This window comes from Boleophthalmus pectinirostris, unplaced genomic scaffold, assembly GCF_026225935.1.
Source record: "Boleophthalmus pectinirostris isolate CB_2022bp ecotype Guang Dong unplaced genomic scaffold, ASM2622593v1 HiC_scaffold_6, whole genome shotgun sequence".
NCBI classification, from domain to species: Eukaryota; Metazoa; Chordata; class Actinopteri; order Gobiiformes; family Gobiidae; genus Boleophthalmus; species Boleophthalmus pectinirostris.
Genome location: NW_026571447.1, coordinates 27,395,601 through 27,423,016, shown reverse-complemented (window position 1 = coordinate 27,423,016; position 27,416 = coordinate 27,395,601). Strand labels below are relative to the sequence as shown.

The 27,416-nt window shown below is 36.1% G+C and overlaps 1 protein-coding gene across 1 annotated transcript; it reads left to right on the top strand.

Annotated features, from left to right (window-relative positions):
- Positions 1-13: 13 nt before the first annotated feature.
- abcb4 (ATP-binding cassette, sub-family B (MDR/TAP), member 4) lies at positions 14-27,326 on the top strand. The gene is given in 30 exon segments (XM_020928134.2): positions 14-128; positions 1,851-1,981; positions 2,281-2,346; positions 2,495-2,588; positions 5,046-5,205; positions 5,879-5,921; positions 6,176-6,367; positions 6,930-7,101; positions 7,629-7,753; positions 8,550-8,721; positions 9,863-9,976; positions 10,552-10,662; positions 10,735-10,860; positions 11,444-11,647; positions 12,080-12,173; positions 12,176-12,249; positions 12,862-13,023; positions 14,313-14,489; positions 16,119-16,268; positions 16,803-16,907; positions 17,296-17,373; positions 17,465-17,548; positions 18,171-18,374; positions 19,049-19,149; positions 19,338-19,478; positions 20,784-20,940; positions 22,277-22,474; positions 24,531-24,737; positions 25,221-25,367; positions 25,828-27,326. Coding segments are annotated over 29 exon segments (3,870 nt in total). The 5' UTR covers positions 14-128; positions 1,851-1,976; the 3' UTR covers positions 26,035-27,326.
- Positions 27,327-27,416: the final 90 nt, after the last annotated feature.

The following is a 27,416-nucleotide window of genomic DNA, read 5'->3' as shown; positions in this document are numbered from 1 at the left end:
CAGTGTCCCACAGGTGATAGTAATTGGAAGGATTAACCCTGAGCCAAAACAAAACAAGAGGCACTCCAACAAGTTAAGCTGTCAACAATGACACAAAGGCTGATTTATATGTCCGAGATGATTTTCAGGTAGGTTGGCAAAATTGACAAAAAAAAGAAAAAAAAAAAGAATAAAATATCTCTATAAAGTTGTCAAATGAATCACAATGCACTGGTGGTTTTCAGACTCAGTGTGATTCAGTCGTCTGCATCTACAATATTCATTAAAACTGCCACTCATCTGTATTCATATTGCTTTATATATCACTAAGATGTCACCTGAAAGCCAGCAAAGGGCAATTTTATTGAAGAAAAATCAACTCATTTTTAAGTCTCAATCCTGCCCCAACATGGTGATAACTTGTACGGTATAATACGTCATTTTATAGAGTGTTGGCTGCTGCTTCACCCACATGCTCAGATAATATACAGCACGTGTAAATGTGTTTTACAACTTCACCAGCATGAGAAAACAACCTTTGCACTGGTGATTTTTGTGTAAAAACTTTTCCTTTGCTTTTCTGTTCCAAGAAATGTGCAACATTAAATAAGTATACTTAATAAACTGGTTACATCACATTTTAACAAGAATGAAACTCATCTTGTGGTCTTATAAGATTAAATACAGTATTTCAGACTCATTTGTCTTGATGCAGAAATAGGCCAATCACTTCACCCCAGTTTTTGTTTGTCCATTGATTTATTTAATCTTTCGTAGATATGAATGTGTTATTTCTACTATAGTTCACCTCACTGTGTTGTCAGAGCTTGTTAAAGGTCCACTAACTTTTTGACTGAAGGCTGCATCACATCACCTGCTTGCATGGAGATGTTCTTGATTTGCCTATAATGTTCCAGGGTGTTAGATTTATCTCAAAGCAGGTGTCAAGTTAAAAGTCAGATCTGTGGAGAGGCAACTCTTAGAGAAAGGATGTGTTAGAGAAAATGGCAGGATTGTAACTGTCTGTTATTATTTGTGATGTGCTTAGGAATAAAGCATTCTAGATCGGACACTAAAAATGTATATTGTTTCTTCGATGTGAGTTGTAAAGCAAGGCAAGTTTATTTGTATAGCACAATTCGTACACAAGGTAATTCAAAGTGCTTTACAGAATAAGAAATACATTAAAATCACAATAAAAACAAATAAAAACATAAATAATCATCATAAAATTAAAAAGAGAGAGAGAGACATTAAATTAGAGAGAAGAGTGCGGAATGAAAAATTTTAAGTTTTTAGCCGTTTGCAATGTAATTTACCATCTGCCTCTAATGCCATACTGTGGAACATCTCCCTGTATCACCAGTCAGTGACATCACAAGGTGGAAAAGAGTGTTTTCAGTTTAACAGAAGACCACAGGTTGAATGTGCAGGATTTGTGTGTTAAACATTTGTGAATGAAACAGTAAGACATAGACCCTTTAAAACCCCCAAAGTGTGGCCCCATAGATGTTTACACTGCCACCTGCTGGACACAGTTGAATATTGCCGTTTGCGGTATGTAATGTTTAACCAGGATGATGATTTAACCCATCATGTCTAGGGCAGAAACAAACAGATGGTATAATGTGTTGTATCGATTTTTAAACAGATTCGTCTTAATAAGAGGTGGTTCTGTTTAATTTGACCAGTTTTAGCAAATGATCATAATAGGAATAATGAGGCGTAACAAGGACTAATAAGGACATTTTTAGGTCTACTAGTATTTCATTGACTGCCCATAAACCTCAGATTGGCTCTCACGCTTTCGTGTACAGAGTGCATTGCCCTTTTTCCTGTCTTTGGTGTGACTGCTGTAAATATCCCGAAAGATAAACTCATAAGAGCCACGTGAGGAGGAGGAGCAGTACCAGTGACGGACCCCAGACGCACGGACGCACGCGAGAGAGACCATCTCCGCCAAAAGCTGTTCAGGATCAACGTCCAGGAAAAACAACATGGGGTTTGTAATTATTTAGAATAATTTTTGCTTTATAGCAGGTTAAATATATGTGCCATGAAAACAGACACCGCTAAACCTATTATGTAATGAAACTGTCCGGTCTTCAGTATTTACTTTGCGTGTCAATGACTGACTTCCATGTTCGCCCACCAAGTGTAAAATTTTAATAGCATCTACTTCTACTACTATTGTTTAAAATGTTTGTGTTTGTGAGTATAGAGAAGGCTACACGTAGTTTTGTCAGTTGTACAAGGGTCTGAAATATTGAATAAAACTTTTCTTTTGTATATTCTGTACAGGGCAGACCTAAAAGAAAAAGAGGAATACAAAACTTCTGAAAACGTTGATAAAAATGGCACATTGAGGTAAACTCTTTTACTTTATCCTACTATAACTTTATCATTTTATTTCCTGGAAAGTTAAACTTAATCACTTCTTGTGTTGATTTGTATCTTGGCGAATTCGTTAATATGTAATTAAATCTATATGTATTTTGTGATTTTATTTATTTAGTAGCAGTAACAATACAAAGGATGATGAAAAAAAAGAGAAAAAGAAAAAGAAAGAAAAGGAGCCAACGCCCCCTATGGTCGGCCCGATTGCTCTGGTAAGTTTTTCCACCAAATAAGATGTTTTAAAGTGGTGAAGTGATGAGAGAAAAACCAAGCAAACTGACAGTTGTTATAGTATTACATAACATTACACCATAATTCAAGTTATTTAGCCTATTTGCCTTAATTGTTTTTATTTGGCATCATTATTACCATAGATTCAGTTTAAAGATACCATCTGTAATTTTATTGAACCACCTCTCCTCCCTCCTCTCACCTGGCTTTGTTCAGGCTCACCTGTGCTCTCTGGTCTTCTTCTATCAGGCCAAAGCACATTATCAGAGCGAGAGTGTGAGAATCTAATTGCAAATGGTATCACAAATTTAACATTTTCTTTACAAATATTCCTTTTGAATCTTGATCTGCCAAGTCTCTGTTCATTCATTTACTGTAGATATAGTGTGTGAGACATATGGCAAGCTGTTTTAACATTTAAACACTAAACTGGATATGTACTACAGATAGGTCTAACTTAGTTTTGCCTAATCAAAAAGGATTGGGTTTCATAATTACGGATATCTACAATTCACTTATGGATATCCACATCATAAGTTACAGATATCTACAACTGAATTATAGATATCTGTAATTCCAGTTTGAGATATCTACAATTTGATTCTGACTAGTCATAACTTAAGTTCAAGATATCTTTAATTCACTTCAATTGATGTTCCATTTCAGATATCTTAAATAAAGTTGCAGATATGTATATATGCAAATGATCCCACTTTAGGCAGGAGCGGAGCATTTCCACATGGCACCTGTAGTCTGTTAAAGGAAAGTTATTTTATCAGTAAGGTCGCCAAAATGCATCTTAGGGTCTTTTTGTTAATGGACTCTAGTGAAACGTTCGTTGAAAATTATATTAACAACAAAAACTAATTTTAACACAGACATTTGTCAAGCTTTAGAGACAAATGGCTTTTTGGACGGTTTGTGGACTGCTAGTAGCCCGAGACAACGTGGTGCTTTCTGTGTCATGATGTCATAATGACGTTTGAGATATCTTTAAATTTCAATCTGCCTAGTCAAAACTGCATAACAGATATCTGCAGTTGTCATTTATGATGTGTGACGAGTTGTGTGACATATTTACAAATTGCAAATATCTCTAACTATCCTTTCGTCTAGTCAAAATTATATTACAGATATCTCAAATGACAATTTCCCACTATCCAAAATGAAATTATGCCCAGTTGGTGATATCTAGAACGTTATTTCCGGAGAGTCAAACTTAGTGTTTAAATGTTAACACGACTTGCCATATGAGACATAATTGTTGGCCTGTAAAGAATAACTTTACTGTATTCACCTTTTCCTGACCTAAGAACTTTGATGTCACAATGTCAAATTATATAGTTTTGGTTTCACGTGACCCACACTGACCCAGTAAAAGGAAGTACAGATTACTTTAAATCAGATACTTTTGCTAATAAATTTTATAGCTATAGCGTGAAATATATGATCAATAAATGAATTAAAATAAACATGCTTAGCTGGGAAAGTCTCTCTAGTGTGTCATGTTATACCTGCTGAAAGAGGTTGTGGTAACTGAGTTTTAAACCACAGCACGTATTCACAAGGTTTGAGAAACAAGGGGGTGTAACTTAAGTCATATTGAACAAATGTGACTGCTGTATTGTGGTCTTTAGGCAGAAGTGATACCTCTACTGTGCAAAATAAATGACAAATCACAATCTTTAGCCTCTTGTTTCCTCTTTCGTACTTTGATGACCAGTTCAATTAAAACTTTAGAGAAGCCTTTGTCGTCATGAGAAACCTGCAGAAGAGGATATTTATAATTAGGCCATTTCCTGTGTCTGGGCTGAGATTCAAATATTGCGGAAAATATGAATCGACTCTAAAATAAACCACAAAAGTGCAGAAATATTACTGTGTAGCCTAAATTAAAAGGTCACATTTGTTTTATTCTAATCAGCATTTTTGTTATTTCAATTTTGCATTTAGCTTTACCTGCTTGCAAAGGTATGACTAAGATATTCTCAATCATTTTAAAGTTTAAAGCTTTAAATCAGAATTAACCTGTTGTATTCTCACATAACACCACTAGATGCTTTCTATGTTACTGCTGTCTGACACTGGGCCAGCAAAGGGCAGGTGAAGGGAGGGAACAGGTTTTGCATCTACCATCTACTTGGTTAAAACCTAAAAAAAAAAACTAAAAAAAACATACGGATGGTTGCTTTAAAGTTTCTGAAAAAACAGACCCTGTTTTTCAGTTCAAAGTGTAAATTTAACATCATTTTTTTCTTTTGATTCTCAGCCCTCAAAATGACATACAATGGGTTTTTCATATGTTGTTACTGAGAGGATGGGAGTCTACCTTGTTCCTGTTGTTTGGGTTCACAGCGAATGGCCCCTGTGGAGAGAACACAATGGGAGCTGTGAGTTTGAACTGCAAATTTTACTGAGACTGTTTATTTTTTCTGCAGTTCAGGTTTGCAAACAGCTCAGACATCCTGCTGATTCTTGTGGCGAGTGTGGCGGCGATGGGCAGTGGTGTGCTCCTTCCTCTCATGTGTGTTGTTTTTGGAGAGATGACCGACAGCTTTGTAGATTTCGCCAAACTCCCACCAAACATTACTGATCTCAGTGAGTATTCAGCTTTATAATCAGAGCTTGACTATTAGGGCAAGGTATCTATGTAATTTTTTTCAAAATATGAGTCACTGACCTTTCCTAGAACAATTTCTTACTTATTTGAAAATATTTTTATATAGTATTACCCCTCCTCACTCATATAGTTACACACTTTCATAAAATGGTCTTTTACAGGAATCTATCTGACAGATTCTAAGACAATAAGCTATTTAAGCCACATATTAAATATAAATCTAATGAATTAAATATAAGCTATAAAAAATATATGTTACTAACTGTAGCTAGTTAGTAACTTCTGTGGTTAACTAGCTTTGCTCATCTCCCCTGACAAGAAGTTTAAGAATTTTTGAATTTCATGCAGTTCTTCTTCCATAAAGTTTGGCTTTGGTGGCATTATTGTCGTGCTTTGGCACTCCTTTAATCAGTCACTTTATGTATACTAAAGTGGGAATTTTGCTTGTGGAGAGGGCACAAGGACTTCACCTGCAGTCACATTGTGGAGAGAACCACTAAAAGCAATAATTGCTGCTTTAAAATGTTAAAGCAATTTAAAGTTTAAACTGATATAATTGAGTGTGGTGAGGGTTCATGGACCATGACTATTATGATTGTTGACATTTCTTTACAATGTGCGTTTTTATTAATTTACTGTTGTCTTCCACAGATATAACATCGTATAACAACACGCTGCAAGAGGATATGACTCGGTAAAACTGTACTCATGACAGTGTTTGAGATACATTTAGTTTAAAACTAAAATGTAATGAGCAATGTTGTGGACTAAAATGTGACCAAAAAATAATAAATTAAGTTTCTTTAAAGGTCCTATATTACACAAAATGGATTCTTGTGAGCTTTAAGCCTTGTTGTTAACTGTTAACACCTTTAGTTCAGTAGAGATTGGCAAGCGTGTGCTGTTGTAAAAGCTGCTGTATGCTTTATTCTGTTCTGTGTTCTCCAGCTATGCCATTTACTACTCTATCATGGGAGCCGTGATGATGGTGACTGGCTACTTGAACATTTCTTTCTGGACCATAGCTGCAGGTCGTCAGGTCAAACGCATTCGAAAGCTTTTCTTCCATGCGATAATGCAGCAAGAGATCGGCTGGTTCGATGTCAACGAGACCGGAGAACTCAATACACGTTTAACTGAGTGAGTCCCAAATGTGTCTCTTTTATGTGCTAAAATTATGTCATTGGAATACAAAACTGTGGTGTGCAATTGTAAAGAGTGCATACTTTTAAATTGTAGCAAAAATTTTATGATAGAATTTACAAAGTGTAAAAATAGATGTTTGATCAGGTTAATGTCAATATCTCAGCATTTACATGAAATAAGAGAATGCACTATGTAACTTTTTATGTTTTTTTTTTTACTTTATAGCATTAGACACATCTATAGGTGTTATTAAAAACACATAAATTCAATGGGATCTGTAAATCTTGCAAGCTTGTGGAGATAGAAAAAAATAATAATCTGTGGAACAGTGGAACGTTCCAGGTATTTACATTCCAACTAATAACCTCTATGGAGACAAGCAGGTGATTAAAAAATAATAAAAACACATGAAATCACAAGATTAACATAGTGAGGTTGTGGACCTATATCCCAACAATGATCAGTTCTACCCAATCCAGCCCAGCTCGTATAACATTGCCCCCTTCACTTGACTGATTCATGAACTAATCCTATTGTCATTCTTTTATGATTTCAGTGATGTGTATAAGATCCAGGAGGGCATAGGGGATAAGGTGGGACTTTTGATCCAAGCATTCACCACTTTCATTGCATCCTTCGTCATCGGCTTCTTCAAAGGCTGGAAAATGACCCTGGTGATTCTGGCTGTCAGCCCTGTGCTGGGAATCGCCGCGGGGCTTTTCAGTAAAGTGAGTGTGTGAAAGAAGGATTTTGTTGTGACTTACATTTATTTTTAACCTGGTTAACACTGGATTGATATGTGTTGCACTGTGAGGTGAGTTATACACATTGTAAATTTGCACTGGCCTTTGCTGAAAGCAGTCGGGAAAAGGTGGTCAGTCATGATGAAGCACTACAACAAGAGCAGAACAAGGCGAAAAATATAACTTTTATTCAGTCCATTTGAGAGAAATGCACAGACATACAGTCAAAAACAAAACCGTATTTACTCACCATGATTGTTGTGGTTTGAGAGCTTCACCTTTGGATTCTGCCCAAATCACAATTAATGTTGCTCTGTGATTGGTCTGAACCACCTTTTATAGCTCATAAATGGAATATCTACAATAATTAAAATGAAATATTTTAATGCACGAACGTGACATGACTAAATTGTTTAAATGAATCTTAACAGGACAGCTCAAAACAAATATGTTTTGCAGTGTGTTTGAAAGTCGTGTAATAATATTGGGTCTCTGTCTTGTATCTTGCTCAGGTCTTAACAACGTTTACATCCAAAGAGCAGAGTGCCTACGCCAAAGCTGGAGCTGTGGCAGAGGAAGTGCTTTCAGCCATAAGAACTGTGTTCGCCTTCAATGGACAAGACAAAGAGATAAAACGGTCCATCTTCTGCTAATGATGTAGAACAGATAATCAAATCAGGGCAAAGGGCAGTGGGTGCTATTAGTAGCGATCTTGATGTAATATAAATTTTATTATGAGACAGATCAATATTCCCACAATCTAGCAATGTGCTGAATTGTCTTTGTTGACTTTTGGTTAGTATATTTGACTAAAAGGGGATGGGTTATTTTTATTTTTCATTGCTGTTTTTACTGATTATTCAAAAAATATATCTCACTATAATACTATGATACTATAATTTCCATAATATTTTGTATACAATATAATGCCCACCTCTGCCTTGATAGTGTTTTACTCTCTTTATGATAATTAAACTTTAATTAGCCTTAATAAAGCATGAATGAAGAAATAGTAGTTTATTAAGAATGATTCAGACTTAGTAAGTACTTAATTAAAGGTTTAAAAGTTACAGTTAGTGTATGAATTAAGCCGTTACCAAGACTGAATCATTCCTAATAAACAATTTGTTCATTATGAATTAAAAGTCCTGTACCTGACTTTTACTTCCTTAAAAAAGTGGAAAATGTTTTTGCAGTGGTATTACTCCCCGCAAACAGTTTATTAGCACTTTTCACAACTACTAGCATGCTACCACAGACTTCCTGATATTCTTTATATTCGGTGCAGATAGGACACAACTGACTTATTCTGACTTCAAGAGCTACTTATACGAGATATTGGGTACAGGGCCTTTAAGTTTTTGTTCATGCTTCTTTAAGGCAAATTAAATCTATCCATTATAATGTGTTTGTGTATTGTTGTTTATTCACAGATACAAGGTAAACCTGGAGGATGCTAAAAACATGGGGATCAAAAAGGCGATTTCTGCAAACATCGCGATGGGCTTCACGTTTCTGATCATCTACCTGTCGTACGCTCTGGCCTTCTGGTATGGCAGCACTCTGGTACTCAGCGGAGAATACACCATCGGGAGTGTCCTTACTGTGAGTGTTGACAAAAACTTTGAGTAAATTACTGAAGTGTATTTTTGCATGTATACCTATTAATGTTGAGTTTGTTTGTTTATGTGTTTTGAATTGTGAAATGTGTTTTTTTGTCTCAAAATGGGGAAAAGGCATGATTTTCCATTCACATATTGTGGGTGTTTTTTTTTTCCTTCTTTTTTTTAATGTATTATTTCTTCTTCTAAAATTAAAAAAAAAAGTTCATTGAATAATAAGCTACTACATAACATTTCTGGAGATGTTATTATATTGCCTGGAAAGTTCCACAGAATGACATTAAACTTAAATCAGCTTGCATTTACTCAGTAGGTGTTTTACTGCATTCTTACTCTGAGCAGGGTTTCCACTCCACAGATCTGACCTGCAGCTTGGTCTATAGATACATAGGTTTAATGAAGTACTGTTGAATAGAGGTCTGCATGGGACAGACTTTTCAGTCCTGCTCCCGCAAAGAATTATAATTTTCATTCCCACTCCTTTCCTGCGATATTTTGTCCTGCTCCCGCCCGCAAATCCCGCACATTGGGGACGTTCTCTTTCTTAAGCTCTATCAAACACAGAGAAGCAGAAAGGAACTGTCTAAAATGTAGGCGAGATTAGGCCACGTTTAGGCTGCTTAAAATGTTTTTGATAAAATATCCAGCACAAATTATGTATGAAAGTCATAAATTAATCATTTGTATATTTTACTTTACACTCATATTTAGTTTGCGGGACTGGAGGTTATCATCCCACCCGCCCGCTCCCACATTGTGCAGTCCCGCTTTTGCCCCCACCCGCAATGAGCTTTCAAAATGTGTCCCGCGCCGCACTGTTTTGTGTTGGGTCCTGGGGGTGCAGGGCTCTACTGTGGAACATTCAAGGGAAAGAAATACTGGAGGTGGTGGACCTGCTTCCAGAAAAGTTACATAGTGCACCTTTTAAATGTACTATTACGTGTATCACTTTGCCTTGATGTAAGAAAAACACACATTGAGACCTGTCTGAAATATCTTATGCAATCTTAAGTTTAGATTAGGGAAAATTACTCAAATGTTGTTTTTTTGGTGAATATAGATGTTTTTGCAGTGTGGTAAGTACATCATATGACCAATTGTTATAACTGAATGTTGTGTTTTAGGTTTTCTTTGTGGTTCTTATTGGAGCCTTTTCGATTGGACAGACCTCTCCAAACATCACAGCGCTTGCCGCAGCTCGAGGGGCGGCACACAAAGTCTACAGCATCATAGACAGGGTGAGAATATAGTCACTACTACTTAAAACGGCACAACAATTTAATCAAAATTGCAATGTGAGTTGGCGCAATTATCAAATCGCAAAGCTAAGCAGTTACTTAGATAACAGAAGTCAACAATATAGCTTGTCTTTTTATAGAAAAATCTCATTGTACCTGCAGTTTATACCTATACAATATGAGGTTCTTGTATAAATTTTATCAGTTCAGATTTCAGTCTCAAATGTTAATGCTCTCACAATTGTTTACACTGTGCACTCTGAACAGAATCCTACTTTTTAAACATAAATCATAAATCTTATTGCAATACTTGTCAGAAAAATCACAAGTTGGCTAATTTTACCCCAAATCATGCATGATCTACTACTTTGATTCTAAAAGTAGTTTATTAGGAATTACGAGTAGGATTTAAAATAGGATTTTACTGCATTCAAACAAGTACCAAACCACAATAACTTGAACCCTATAAGACTTCCAAAGTTTTAATAGTCGATGTGAAATCCTGCTAAACCAAGACCAACAAAAGCACTATCAAACGTCTCACTACTTTATGTAAAATTGTTGTATTGTTTTAGGTTCCTACTATCAACAGCTTTTCAGAGGAAGGCTACAAACCGGACAGCATCAAAGGCAACATCGACTTTAAGAACATCCACTTCTGTTACCCATCGAGGCCAGATGTGAAGGTATGAAGCTTATCAATCATTATACAACTTTATCTGTTGTTTATGGCATAACTAACAAGTGATTTTCTGTAGGTTTTAAATGACATGTCCCTCAGTGTGAAAAACGGACAGACTATTGCTTTAGTGGGGAGCAGCGGCTGTGGAAAAAGCACAACGATACAACTGCTGCAGAGGTTTTATGATCCACTGGAAGGATCTGTAAGTAGGATTAAACTATTATGCTAAAATCGGTACACAGATACTAATGTCATACTAAAATTAAAACTAGTGTTGAAATTAGATACTCATTTGAACTGGTATTAATACTGTTACAATACTGGACCTGTCCTGAATAGTTTTTGATTTCATATCTGAACTCAGATAAGACAGCATTGTCATACAAAATAAACTACTATTATATTATGTTAAGTTGTACTATAATTATGTGATGTTAAGCTGTCTAAGAATTGTGTTTTTTTTAATACTGATATCAAGAATCAATCCTTTCCCTTAGTAACAAAATAGAGTTTCAGATTTTAGTAATGTTACGTAACAACATAAGTCAGTAATGTAATTGAAAATTAAGGTAAAAAGAGGGCTATGCCATTGATACAGTTTTATGTATGACTGCAGTTATTGTTCAAGTTTCAAAAAAATGTCTACTTGAGAAAGCTAAAAAGCTAAACTTATGTGATTCCTGTCACAGGTTTAAGTAAAATGTAATATAGCAAGTAAGTAAGTACTTACTTAAAATGTAATATCATTTTCTTTTTGTCTTTTCTGTATCCTTTTTTCCCCATAGATCTGTATCGATGACCATGACATCCGCTCTCTAAACATCCGATACTTGAGAGAAATGATTGGTGTTGTGAGTCAGGAGCCCGTCCTCTTCGCCACGACCATCGCAGAAAACATCCGATATGGACGAACTGACGTCACACAACAGGAGATCGAGCAGGCCGCCAAAGAAGCCAACGCCTACGACTTCATCATGAACCTGCCTGATGTAAGACACAATTCATCTGCCTCCTTTGATAATCTCACACAGCAAGATGGATTCTCGTGATATTTGTGAGTTCACAAACTTAAGAGAATCCATCTTGGCCCCTGCTGGTGTGATAGGGCTCGACAGGTGGTGGACAACCAATCACAGAGCAGCACTGAGGTTTATGTTGAAACCAAAGGCGAAGCACCTATTTTAGCACCAATATGGACTATGCGCTTTGTGCATTTGTGGAAGATGCCTGTGCTTTTCTCTCAAATTGATTTAACTAAAGTTACATTTTTCCAATCAAATTCCTAGTCATCATGGCATTTCATGTTTTCTGATCCTTTTCAGCTTTCCAGATTGATAATATGTTCAGTTCGAAGTGCTACACATATTAAGCAGGTTACTGTTTTTCTTTACTTTGATTTTCTTTTACTTTTCCGTACATAGAAATTTGAGACTCTCGTGGGCGACAGAGGGACTCAGATGAGTGGAGGACAGAAGCAGAGGATCGCCATCGCCCGAGCTCTCGTGCGAAACCCCAAATCCTGCTCCTGGACGAAGCCACATCTGCTCTGGACGCAGAGAGTGAGACCATCGTACAAGCTGCTCTTGACAAGGTAAACAATGACATGATTTATGTGTGCTGTGTGTTAGTGTGTGTGAGTTGGTTGGCGGGTCTAGAGCTTGAGTCATTTGAATATTTTCTAAAAATGTATCTGGTATTTCCAGTGTCCATTTGTTTATACTTCTTACTACTATTTTTGCTAGAAACATGATTGAAAATTATTGAATAGAGACAATGGTTTACTAAGATACCATCTAACTAAAAAAAATCTTAAAGCTAGTAAAATTAAACAAGTTTAATTCTGTGCATTTTATCATTATGAATGAATTTAAAGTTGCACTTTGTAACTTTTCTGTTATAGCACCTGCTTCTCTTCATGGAGTTATTGCCTTGGCAAAAATGTTCCACAGTATTAAACATATCTATCTTGCATTTATTTAATAGGTTGTTTAGTGCTTCATATTATCTTGAAAAATATTCTTTCTTATTGTGAGTGGGCTTGCCTCTTCACAGATCTGACTGGCTCACCTTTAATGCCATACTATAGGATATTCCCAGCAAAGCAATAACATTTCCATGGAGACAAGCAAAAACGTTACATAGTGCACCTTTAACTTACCCATATAGATATTATTTTTCTCAGTATAATCATTACTGTTTGCAGGTCAGACAAGGTCGTACCACCATTGTCGTGGCCCACCGCCTCTCCACCATCAGGAATGCAGACGTCATTGCTGGATTCCAAAACGGAGAAATAGTGGAACTTGGGACTCACAGCAAACTGATGGAAATGCAAGGAGTTTATCACACACTGGTCACAATGCAGGTAATGGACTGACGCGCCACAATTATGTAAATGATATAACACAACATGTCTGTGTAATTCTCTTGTTGTCCAGGTAACATCCATATCAAAAGAAAATTCTATTCTGTCAACTTGGATGAGCAGCAAAATGTCTTCACTCTTAAAACTTTTGTTCAGTTGACAGAATTTTCTTTTCTTTTCATATGAAAACATAAAAGAAAACATTTTTGAATTCAGGCTATTAATTTTATATATTTAATTATGTCTGTGTAATCCCTCAGTCATCCAGGTAGGTTCTGGCCAGGCTGGTGCCACCTATTGTCTCCACTCAGTTTCATTTCTCTAAAGTGACTAGGTCAGGAATCAGAATACACTAGACGGTTTGCAAGAACACCAGAAGTTGTGGACTGTGCACCGGCCAATCAGCGAAGAGCTGAAACAACTCGAATTGCGATAGCAGACTGCATACACTATCCTCCTTTGCACTTCCATTGTCAAATACAAACTTTTACAACTATATACAACAAATACAAATGCATTTTTATTGCACCTTTAATTAAAAAGTTCACCTCGCAGAAATGACAGTGATCGTTGACAGACATGTTCACTCTCTGCTTTGTTTGCTGTTGCCGGCAATTACTTGGACACCGCTGAGGGTTCCGGCACATTACATATGTCATGACCAAATAGCATCAATTGCTTAAATAACAAAAGTATCCACCTACCGTCGAGTGAACGAACCCTAATGTTGTGAGGTCAGATGGTTTCCACGAAGTGAAACCGGCTGATGAATCAGGCTAGGTAGATAGTAATTCTTTCAACTGGACAAAAGTTTTAGAGTGACTGCTTTACATCTTATATGCGACCATTTCCAGTCAGAAGTCACTTGTATGAGCAGCAAAACGTCTTCATAAGAATTAGGATTTCTTTTACAGTGTTTTAACTAGTTTAGATTTACCTTAGTTTGTATTTCCAGATTACTTGACCTGTTTTTAAGACTGTTTTATTATTTTTTGTTTTTTAATAATTTGGTAAGAAATTTTATCTGTGACAAATCATATTCATGGATTTCAGATTCCTGTTATAGGCAACATTTTGAGGACTTTTTCCCATTAAAAAAATAGAATAATTTGTTTAAAATTGTTCATCGCTATCACAGCTATTCCAATTTTTCACCTTTCTAAATCCCATAGATATCTTGAAATACAGATTAAATAATGAAGGCAAATCATGTACACTTAATGTAAACTTAATATCTAAAAGAATTAAGATGATTTAAACTAATCTATGGATTTCATAACATTTTTCAGAGCTTTAAAAATGTAGAAGAAAGCGACGATGAGTTGGAGGATAAAGAGGACGAGGAGGATGAGAAAAGTTCTTTAAGAAAGACCTCCGTACGCCGCCGAAAATCCACCAGAGGTTCCTCATTTGCTGGAGATAAAACAGAAAAAGACACAAAAGATGACAAAGACAAGACAGAGGAGGTATGTTGTCAAATATTCACCTTTTTATAAAATTATATGTCAAAATATCCCTTGTGGATCAATACTGTGTTTCGAAGATGGAGCACCGGGGCTAATATAACATGGATAAGACTTATTTTAATGGAAATTATCACATTTAAAATCCACAAAACTCAAACATGATTCATTTAAGATAAGACTTTTGTTGCTTAACCTACAATGAACTACAATAAAAGCAGGTTTTCATTTTGGTTGTGTTTATTGAACTGAAAAACTTATCATCTGGCTAGGAGACGGGCCAGATATGGAAATGTTGTTCGTTTGACTATCATCGTCCAGATAAAACTTATCTAACTCCGTGGGTACTACGATCAAGCTTGTGTGGATAAAGAAAAACAGCTTTTTGTCAATACTCAGGTTTTTCTTTTTTATAGATGCCATTTTGAGCACTGTTTAGGAAAAATAGATTTGATTACAACAAGGACTTTCAAAAGATACAGCTGCAATGTTTCAGTCGAGACCTGTTGATAGAGAAAACATTATAATACCCTGGACTTTGTTTTATGTTAATGAGCCCAGTACTTACAGACATAAAAACCTTAAACCAAAACTTGATAGACAGACTTTATTGATCCACAAGGGAACTATACCCCACCTCTATTTTAAACATAAACATCAAATGAACTTAACCTGTTGATGAGGTTCATTTTGCAATTAAAAGAAATATATTTAATGTATTTATTTATTGGAAAAGGATCTGTACATATGAATCAACATAACACTTTATTTATTTATTTTATTTTATTTTTTGTATATATTTTTTTTCAATTAAACAAAACAAAAAAAAACACAGAGGAGATGAGTGCCGTTACAATCGTTCATTGAAATATCAGTCGAGATGTGTTTGCAGTATTAATTTTTAAATAAAGTCTGATCTAATAGGTTTCACATAGTCAGTCCATTTTGTCCATGTTTCATAAAAAGGATAGGAATGGTTCCGAAGGATGAAAGACAGCTTTTCCATCACATAAATTTCATGGACCATTTCTATCCACTGCTCTACTGATGAAGGATCTGCCCTCAGCCATTTGCTTGTAATGGCTCTTTTGATTGTTACAAGTAGGGTTGCTTTTTATCATAATTTCTCCAATTCTGGACATTAACATCTCCCAAGTATAAACACTCAAACGTAAACATAAATTTAGACTCAAAAATGTGGTTTATATGACTCCAAATCTGTGACCAATAAGATTTCAGAATAGTGCAATCCTAAAAAATGTGATAGTGATTATCCCCAGATGAGCCACAGAGCCTCCCACCTGAATCTCCATTCCCTTGGTGTCTTTTTTGAATGACTGTGATAAAAAAAAAAAAAAAGCTTACAATATTCTTCCATCCAAACAATTGCGATGAATTAGATAATGCTATTTTACATTGTAACTGACAAACATAACACTGTATAAATGTGCCTGAGTTAGATGATTTTAACTCATTTCCATCTGTATCCCTTTTGCCAGATGTGTAAATGGCAGCTGAAAAGTAACCCCAAGAAAAAACACACACACACACAAAAATTACAAAAATGAATGGGTATATAATAACAAATACATGACAAATACTATTCAATCGTGTCTTGTCTATGTTTTGCAGGGGGAAGACGATGCCCCTCCAGTTTCATTTTTCCAAGTGATGCGTCTGAATGTCAAAGAAATTCCTTACATTGTGGTGGGGGTGATCTGTGCTATAATAAATGGAGCCATGCAGCCGCTGTTTGCAATCCTCTTCTCCAAAATCATCACTGTGAGTAAGAAAGTGGTTAAAGGTCCTATATTATGTTAAGTTGATTATTGTGAGCTTTTATCTGTGTTAAAATGTTGTTTCCTCACCAAAAACATACCCACAGTTGTGTTTTGTTTCATTCACATGTTTGAGTAAACTTTTATTATCAGTCTGTCTACATCGTCAAAGCTCAAAATGCTCTGTTCCACCTTGTGATGTCATGAAGCAGTAGTTTTCAAGTTAACAGCTCCTTTGGCCTTTAGTTCAGCAGAGATCAGGGAGGTGAGATACTGTGGGAGTTTTGCCAGTATAGCTTTGCAAATAAAAAAATATTTTTATAGTGATTATCAAAGTAATAAAATTAAGTGCTGTGGTAAATAGTGTCAATATTTTTTTGGGGTACTGTTTGCTGTGTGAGCATAAATAATGTCACCATAATCCAGTGAAGAAAGGACTGTAGATTGAATTAATGGTTTCCTATTTTTATATGAAAAATGTTTTTATAAGAGTGCTTGCTCATTGAAACATATATTTATATTTGCTTATGTTTTATAGGTTTTTGCAGAAGACGACAAAGAAATCGTCAGACGAAGAGCTACTTTCTTCAGCCTCATGTTCACTGTTATTGGAGTAGTGTCTTTTGTCGCCATGTTTTTACAGGTAAGATTATTGTAAAAACAAAAACATAACTCCATTTTCATTTTAGATACTGTACTGTTGTTGTAAAAGACACTATATTTAATTTAATTTTATTTATAAACCAATACAGGTTACATTGCATTAGACCAGTGAACACTGCCATGATCTTAATATTTTGGCATGCAACCAATAAGTGCAGTTTTAACTAAAATATTCATAAATAAGTAAATAATTATATACAATTTCTGTTAAAAAAAATAAATAATCGAATTCTTGTGACCCCAGTCTTGTGTCGTCTTGTCTTGTCTTGTGTTCCACTGCGAGTCCTGACTTTTATGGACTTGTATGAATGCTCTTAATAACATCTGGATAAATAAAACATGAACATATCTTTGCACATTTTCCACAGGGCTTTTGCTTTGGTAAATCTGGAGAGCTTCTGACGCTGAAACTTCGACTTAAGGCATTTACCGCTATAATGAGACAGGTAAATGGTGCCGTAATTAACTGTAATTTGCCATTAGATACAGCCTATAGATTACTGTGTGTGTGTTTTTTTGTTTTTTTTTACCGTGCAGGACCTGGGCTGGTTTGATGACCCCAAAAACAGTGTTGGAGCACTGACCACCAGACTAGCAACAGATGCTGCCCAAGTACAAGGGGCAAGTCAATACTTATTGTTTAATAATGCAGCTCAAATTTAATTGATAAATAATAAATATCTTGACTTCTTATTGATTAACAGATGAAGGTTTTGTAATGCTTAAAAGAAACTACTCTATGTAACTTTTCTTAACCACCAATGGCTCATCTCTATGGAGATGAGATGGTATTGCTTTGCCTGAAATGTTCCACAGTGCTCCATTAAACTAATCTTGCATTTACAGAATTACAGGGTATTTTATTGCTAAAGTAATGTCTAACATGCTCCTCTCCACTTACTATGGAGGCTCAACTCTCCACAAATCTGACCTGTAACTTGGCCTTTTATTAAAGCCTGCCAGTTTCCATGGAGATAGCTAAATTTAATGCCATACTAAACATCCCAGACAAAGTAATAATATCTCTGTGGAGAGACGCAGGTGGTGGACCCAGCTCTGAGACAAAATGACAAAGACGATGTGAAACTTTAAGTCAGTTTCTGTATCTGTATCTGTATATGTCCACACAGATACAGATACAAATTTTGCCAATTTTGCCTCTACATTTTGCCAGACAGTTCCTAGACACCAACTTTTTTATATACCTGATATTCAAATATATCTTGTTGTATTTATTTTTTAGGCCACAGGAACTCGTTTGGCGACATTTGCTCAGAATATTGCAAACATGGGCACTAGCGTGATCATCTCATTCGTGTACTGTTGGGAGTTGACGTTGCTGATTTTGGCCGTCGTACCCGTCATAGCTCTGGCTGGAGCTGCAGAGATGAAGCTGCTCAGTGGACAAGCTGCTCAGGACAAGAAGGAACTGGAGAAGGCAGGAAAGGTAGGGCATCTGGGTATATATTACACCCCAATAACTACACTATTAAAGGGCCCATATTACACTGTTTTCTGATCTATGTTATAATGTTGGTTCCTCATCAGAACTGGAGTTGTGTTTTGTTTCATTCAGTCATGTTTAACACAGAAACCCTGCTTATTTAGGTTCTTAGAGTTCTTCTCTCAAACAGAAAACACTCTGTTCCACCTTGTGATGTTCTATGGTAATACAGGAAGTGCTCCACTGAGTTTTCACTTGAATCATTTGGATAATTTCAGCCCTAGAACTGCCAATCTCTACTAAACACAAGGCCAAAGGAGCTGTTAACTTGAAAACTGCTGCTTCATGTCATCACAAGGTGGAACAGAGCATTTTGAGCTTTAGGGATGTAGACAGACTAATAATAAAGGGTTACTCAAACATGTGAATGAAACAAAACACAACTCCAGGTCTATTTTTAAAGAGGTAACAACATTCCAACATGACTTAAAGCTCACAAGGTCACAGGAGTCAGGACCTTTCGTTTTGGTTATGCAACAACTACAACCCTGTGCAATAATAATATTATGTTAGAATTTCCTTCGGGATCAATAAAGTTTTTATCTATCCAAAAGCACTATAACAAGAAGATAAATTTGCCATTCAAATGCCACATATTCCTAAATGTCCTTTTGCAGATTGCCGTTGAAGCCATAGAGAACATCCGAACTGTCGTGTCTCTCACTCGAGAATCCAAGTTTGAGAATATGTACGAGAAAAATCTAAAAGTGCCATTCAAGTAAGTAGCATTTTTTTCTTCTGTGTATTGATATTTAAAGGTTGGTAATACATTTTTAAAAAGAGATATATTATGCGAAATTGACTTTATTGAGCTTTTAACCATGTAAAACATTTATTTTAAAATATTTTCTGTTATCTTTGTAGTGTTTTTATTTAGTAATTGTTTTTTAATGTTTTATTTTCCAGAAACTCTCAGAAGAAAGCCCACGCGTACGGCCTCACATACTCCCTCTCTCAGGCTATGATCTACTTCAGCTACGCCGGCTGTTTCCGCTTTGGAGCTTGGCTGGTTGCGGAGGGGCGGGTCAGCGTGGAGGGACTGTTCCTGTGAGTTTTTGTTCACTTGTTGTTTCAAAACTCGAGGGGTAAACAACTCAAAATGATAAACAAAGCAATAAGATTTTAAAATCAAAACAAATTCATAAATAATAAAACAAAAAATATAATAAATAAATAGTTAAACATATATAGTAAAAAAATATATATACAAATTTGGATGAATTGAAAGTGACATTAAGGCTGAATAAATGTGGGATTTCATAAATCTCCACTTTGAAACATATTCTAAACAGTTCATTGCACTGATCTGTAATCTGGTCAAATTAGATTTTATAAAATTAAAATAATGTCTTAAATTTTGCACCTTTTAGGATGCTCAATTTTCCTGATTAATTCACCTCCCCCACAGGCACAGACACCCGCACACACACACACGCACACGCACACACACACACACACACACACACACACACACAAAGCAGAACCACCAACCTTTAAGACAACCAACAATCACTCATTTACACAACACATTCATTAAGGAGGGTGAAGTGTCTTGCCCAGTGGCACTAAAACAGTATGGACCTGTCTGACCTGAGTTTGTGTGTGCGCCTTTGACTTCACAACCTTCCATTCTAAACAAATTCCACAGAGTACAGTTCTCAGAGTTAAACGATAAAAAGATCAAAGTTCACAAATGTCTTGAAGCAGGAGAAATTTACAGTTTTCTTAATGTTTAACTGAGGAGCTTAACCCATGATATTTGTTAATGGAAGAGACTGTTCTTGCTTTGGGGTGCTCGGTGGACACGCACCAGTTAGATTTGAATTCCCATCTGGGAAATTACTTTAGTAATCACAGTAGTTAAATTGCAATAAAATATCTATCTAAAAGACGACAGCAACAACAACAAAAAACAAATCGAATATGAATGTATAAATTAAGTAGAAGTTAAGTTTTACATGATAAATTAATCAGAAATTGTAATAATAATGTTTCTGGGTAATTTATAGTGCACATACAGGATTGGGATTGGGGTTAGGACTAATCTTCTTACAAATGGAATGACAGACTTGTTTAATTATCTTGCTATTTCTATTCTATTCATGAGCATGTAAAGGATTTCTTCTAGATTTGAAGGATTTGACATGGCTCTGTTATAGCAATAAAGCAATTCAAATGAAATGGGGAAATGTCCTTCCAAAATTCTTCAAATTAAGAAGTCACCATTTACCTGAAGTTTTACAATATAAAAGTAAAATATAAAACTGTTTACAATATTTATTGTAGAAGTGAGTTAAATATTACTCAAGTGGACTGATTATATAGTCTTAATATTTTTGTTCTTCTTTTCAGTGTGATTTCCGCTCTTCTGTATGGGGCCATGGCTCTGGGAGAGGCCAATGCTTTCGCTCCAAACTACGCTCGGGCCAAAGTGTCTGCTGCCCACCTCATGATGCTGATCAGGAGAGAACCTGCCATCGACAATCTCTCAAACGAGGGAGAAACACCGGTACAAAATCTTTTCACTTTTTTAACAAATACATGCACAAAACTGGAACTGGAATTATGACTATAATTTATACAATACTTTATACAATACTAACACAATAATTTGACTATAATACTCTGTGGGTAAAATATATAGAAAATCTCTTTCAGATTGCTAATGATTTGCTCCACAAACTCGTGTCCTTTTTAATGTTATTGATATGTTTCGGTTTCCTGTGTATGGGCTCCATTTTGAGTACTTTTTACCATTGAAAAAATATATATTTTATCTTGAATTGTTATTTACTATAGAAATGTTTTCTCTCTTTTTGCTCTACCCTCACTATAGTTACTTTGTATTGACATAAAGGGCATTTAAATGTGGCCAATTTTTTATGTTCATAGGCACTGTGGCTGAGTGGCTAGCACTCATGCCTCACAGCAAGAAGGTTCTGGGTTCGATCCCCGGGTCGCCCGGGCCTTTCTGTGTGGAGTTTGCATCTTTCTCTGGATGGGTTTCCTCCGGGTGCTCCGTTTTCCCCCATCAACCCATTGTGTCCTTAGGCAAGACACCCCCAGTTTGCCTAGTATGAAAGTGATATGTGTGTGAGTGATGGTGGTGGTCGGAGGGACTGATGGCGCCGAGTGGCATGGCAGCCGCGCTTCTGTCAGTGTGCCCCAGGGCAGCTGTGGCTACAGTAGTAGCTTACCATCACCAGGGTAGAGAGTGAATGAATAATGCTGAATAAAGTGTAAAGTGTCTTTGGGGACAGAAATGTCTGTGAAAGCTCTATATAAATAAAGACTTACTTACTTACTATTAAATAAAGATATTATTACTCATAAAACATTATAGGAGTAGGTTTTACCATGTTATCGCCACCACATTGATTTGATTGATTTCAGATGATACATTCAACAGCCCTGGATATTTTAGACAGGGGCAGGCAAAATTACTATTAATATATGCATGGTCTGGCTCATTATAGTGGGATAGAGAACCTTGTTGATTTTACAAATGATCAGCTTCAACATTTGTGGATTTAAATTTTAGGTATTTCTTACGAAAACTGTAAAAGACCAGATAATCCAGAGGCCATTCAGTACCCTGCATTTTAGTCTCAAAACATACAGCAAAACTGACTTTGGTTAACAGCAAACATGAGCAATTATACCAATATAAAAAAAAAAATTGTGGCAAGGGTCGTCTGCATTTTTCACTATTGAGGACAGCTTTAATAAACAGAGGAATACTGTTTTCCACTCCACACTTCTTCTTAGGGAGACACATCATCACATTGTAAGATCTGAAAACAAACAAAACAATTTTTCATAATCTTTGTCCTCTCTGTCCACAGCCGGACTTTGAAGGCAGGGTTCGTTTTGAGGGAGTCACTTTCAACTACCCAACTCGCCCCAATCTGCCTGTCCTGCGGGGTCTGGACCTGGAGGTGGGCAAAGGCCAGACCCTGGCCCTGGTCGGGAGCAGCGGCTGTGGCAAAAGTACCACCGTGCAGCTCCTGGAGAGATTCTACGACACTCTTGAAGGCAGCGTGGTGAGTTCAGATGTGAAATGTACCTGATTCTTTTAGAGATAATTATTTTGATGAACACAAAAGCCTAATCTTGCTCAGCAACATGGATTTGTGCGATATTTGTCTGTTCACAACCTCACGTCAGTTAATCTTGGCATGCTGCCTTTGCTGAGTCAACCAATCACAGAACAGCACTGAGGCGAAGCTCCCAAGTGAACCAAAACTAACAAGGCAACGCCGACAGGTGCACTTCAGCCTATTTTAGGGAAAATACAGACTCCTGAAACTGACTGATAATGAACTCAAACAAAGTGCTACACAAAGTGATACACATATCAGTCTGGTGTGATCCAGGTTAACCAAAGCCTACAATAAAAAAAACATTCCCTGCATCTCTGAATGCGTCACAATCAAATTTGTCCCCCTGGGACCATACCATGAACAAACAATCAGCTTGTAATGCACTGGACTCCCCCATCGCAGATCAAACACATGTGTGCAAGATCTATAATCCAGCAGCCTTTTGCCTACTGCCTTTAGCTAATGCTTAACTAGTTTTACAGTCAGTTTACAGCACACAGATGAGATGGTCACTTTTGTACACAGTGAAATGTTAGTTTCACAGTGCTTCTTATTCACATTTTATTATCTTAGAATGTTTTCAATGACTCAACTCTCAGATAAAGTGATAAAGTGATGTTGCACCAGTTGCATCAGTAAATAAGGATGAATCAGCATTTTTAGTCACATTAAACACCTGGTATATGAGAATAAATATGTATCTTTTATGACATATAAAGCAAGAGTTTATCATGCTAATAAATGGTAGGTTTTTCGGCTTTGTTTTTATCTTTGTACTTTGACCCTGTTAGTCATGAATGCTGTCCAAATTATAGTATCATACTGTATCATAATATTCATGTATGGATGTAAACTTTTAACACTAACTAGAAGGATATAATTTATGAATACAATTGAATTTGTGATGTTGGGCCAATATTAAAAAAATAAATACCAAATCTTAACATTTAAACAGACACAAATTGGAATATACTCTACCTACCTCTGGTTTACAATGATTCTAATATTGTCAAACCAGTTCAGAACAGTATGAAAACGTCACAATATCATATTTTCACAAATCCTTTTTAACAGTTGGGTTACAATTATCATGAGGAAGAACGTAGTTATTGTATTATTACCACCTATTATTATTATTACTTTACCTATTAATTTATTTTCATTCACACTTTCTTACAGACAGTTGATCTCTGAACTGAAATGATTTATTATACTCAGTAGTTGACGATCAGCTTTTGGAGGCCCCCTAGTGTCTGGTGAAGCATCTGATCTGAAACTAAATTGGAAAATATAATCAATCTAAAGACTAGTAAAGTATAGTAGTGTTTTCAGTATTTGTATTTATCTTGAACACTTTAAACTGTAGAAAAGGACGGACAGGTTGTTGAATGGGCTTGGACATGGAGGGACAGACTTGGAACATTTAGATAGATAATAACTGCAATACATATTATTTTATTTAGTTTCAGTCGTAATGCACAGAAATAGATATTGGAATAGCAATTTGTGGCTATATATAACTCTGAAAGTCTTCGTTTTTTGCTAGAAAAAATATTATATGTTTTCTATGGAAATTTCACATTTTGTTCAGTTAATGTGGCATCAGTGACAAAGCAAAATGAGGGACATGAAATGGCTGTGTAGAAAACGAAAAGAGGGACAGGTAGTTCCAGAATGATGAAAAGTAAAGCCATAATGTCATAATGTCAAAATATGATTAACAATTTAAAACAAAAGATTATATATTATGAACCTCCTCAAAATGTGACAAAATAATGAAAAACAACAACATTTATTGTAGGTTTTCTGTGGGTGCTCCAGTTTCCCCTACTACTGAAAACATGTACAATAGAGTCCCCTGTGGGGCCAAGACTCCCTGAAAAAGAGATTTTTAATCTCAAAGGGAATGTCCTGGCTAAATAAAGGTCAATTAAAATAATTGGTAATTTCTTTATGTTCATAATAAAATGCAATTCTCTCTCTGTGTCTCTGTCAGATGCTGGATGAGAGAAATGTGAAGCAGCTGAATGTTCACTGGCTGCGCTCTCAGATTGGGATCGTGTCCCAGGAGCCTGTGCTGTTCGACTGTTCTTTGGCCGAAAACATTGCCTATGGAGACAACAGCCGCTCCGTTTCCATGGAGGAGATAAAGGCCGCTGCTAAGATGGCAAATATTCACGACTTCATTGAAAATCTACCACAGGTAAAGCAACATCTGATAATACCATTCACCTGCTGTCTATGTTACCTATCCTATATCCTAATGATTTTATACCAGCAGTCTGGACACACCTTCTAAAAAATAATAATATAAAGAAAAAGTTTGACTGTGACAATTTATTTGGTTGTAAATATTTTCTTGGATGGGAGATTTTCATGGTTATTTGAGGCACTGCAAATATAAGTTATTCACATTCTTACAAAGTAACTGCCTTAAAAGTATGACAAATTAGACTATAGAGCTTATTGATTTAAGTTAATTGCCCCACAACGGGAAATAATAATACATTTTGTCCCCCAATGGAACCAAAGCCAGTCATCTAAATGAAACACTTTTATCAGTGTCATCTGAAACTCATGCAAACTTGGTTTGGTCCTGGTCCAGTCCCAGTTTAGTCCCACATTTGATGTGGCGTGTTTGCATGTGGGGAACACAGTAGTAAGTGTTGTGTGTTTGTCTGAGCAGAAGTACAACACTCAGGCTGGAGATAAGGGGGCACAGTTGTCCGGAGGTCAGAAGCAGCGGATCGCCATCGCCAGAGCGATCATCCGCAATCCCAAAATGCTGCTTCTGGACGAGGCCACGTCTGCACTGGACACTGAGAGCGAGAAGGTCAGTTTCACTTTGAAGTTATACAAATGAAAAATAATACAAATGTTATCAAAATGTGAGTAATAATGTTTAATAAAATTGTATTATTTTTTATGTATTCAATATTTTACCAGGTAAGTCAATTGAGAACACCTTCTCATTTGCAATGACGCATGTGCTATGAAGTTTTAAAGTCTGTTGAAAAAAATATGAAAAAAAGATACTACTGTCAAAAAAAAGTTAAATTTGATCACTGTACTGTATATTTGTTTATGGATATATATATATTTTTATTTACAAGAAAAAAATGGTTATTGCACTGAAAAAAATATGGGTCCTTACTGTGAGCGAGCATGCATCGCCGCAAACCTGACTCTTATTTGGCTTCCTCGTTCTTGTTTCCATGGAAATACTGGCTATAATTTTTTGAGGGAATAATTATGCATGCTAAGTTCATTTTTCCACCGCATTTTTCTTTCAGGTCGTACAAGACGCGTTGGACCAGGCGAGCAAAGGCAGGACCTGTATTGTTGTAGCTCACCGTCTCTCGACAATCCAAAACGCTGACCGCATTGCCGTTTTTAAGGGTGGTGTGATCGTTGAGCAAGGCACTCATCAACAGCTACTGGCCCAAAAGGGAATCTACTACACACTGGTCACCAAACAGCTTAACCGGGGTCGAGAATAAGAAGTGGGACCAGAAGGGGGCGATAGTGCCTTTTATACTGAAGCGAGGGGCATCATGCTTTATATTGCCTTTTTACACCAGTTTGGACGCCACTACAACAGCACTGGACAGCTACATATGTTCAGTGGGGCCATGTGCATATCAGATTTAGTTAAAGGTGCATTGTGTAACTTGCTTGTCTCCATGGAGATTGTATTACCGTGTCTGGAATGTTCTATTGAGCATTTATTCAATTATATTTTTATGGTACAAAAATCTCTTGAAAATCATTCATTCTTATTGTGAGCACGGTCTCCACTCCACAGATCTGACCAGTAATTTGGCCTGGTAATGTCACCTGGTTGTTTCCACAGAAATAGAAGTTGAATGGCTTATTTTAGAAGATTCAAGGCAAAGAAATAACATCTCCTTAGAGACAAAAGGTGGCAGACCCTCCTCCAGAAAGGTTACACAGCGCTGCTTTAAATACAGAGGACTCTATGGGTGCATTCACATTTGCACATAAGCCACATCAGAATTTTGACTTAGCACTAAACCTGGACTAAGCCAGGACTAAACCAGGACTAGAAGAGGGCAAAACCAAGTCTGCAAGTGGACTAAACTGGGCTCAAACTAGGACTAAACTAGTATGAGAGTGAACACGTTCCATTGAACATGAATAAGTGTAACCTTTGTGATTTGAGACCATTACACTTGCGATTCAGTTGCCATTGAATCTTGCAGTTCTAATATTTAACAACCTTAAAAACATAATTTGATCTACAAAAGAAAATGTTTACAAAAATGTTTATCTTGTTTTCCAAAAATGCCTGAATTTCATTTTCATAAATTTGTAGATGAAAGGGCAACAACTTAAAGTGGCAGAGAGCAAAAAACAAAAGGTGATTTAGCATAATGCCCTTTCTCATTTGTACTGTCATATTTAATCTTGTTCACTGGACCCTGACACATTTACTTGAAGAGTGTACAAAGTGTTCTGTTATTTACTTTTCTCTAAAAGTCTGTTTACATGAGTTCTCAAACAGCAAAGCCAACTGAATGTATACATAAAGGACAAATTGATAGATTCCAGAAAAAAAATTTGAGCTGAGACAAAGGCCAGTATTTTCTACACTTAAATCTTAAATTTAATAATGCCGTTTGTTGTGCACTATTGTGTTTTGTGCCAATTATTGCACTGAAATATATTGTTTATTTTTGTTAGTCACTCCTGTCAGAAAATGTGAACTGAAAATCATTTAATCTGTGCCTTGTAAATGTGTCCATTCTAAATAAATTATGTATTAAAAAGATGAATAGTTGACACAGAATTTTGCTTTTATTTCATATAAGATTGTGAAAATGTAACCAGAAAAGATACCAAAATAAAGATGCAAAATAAA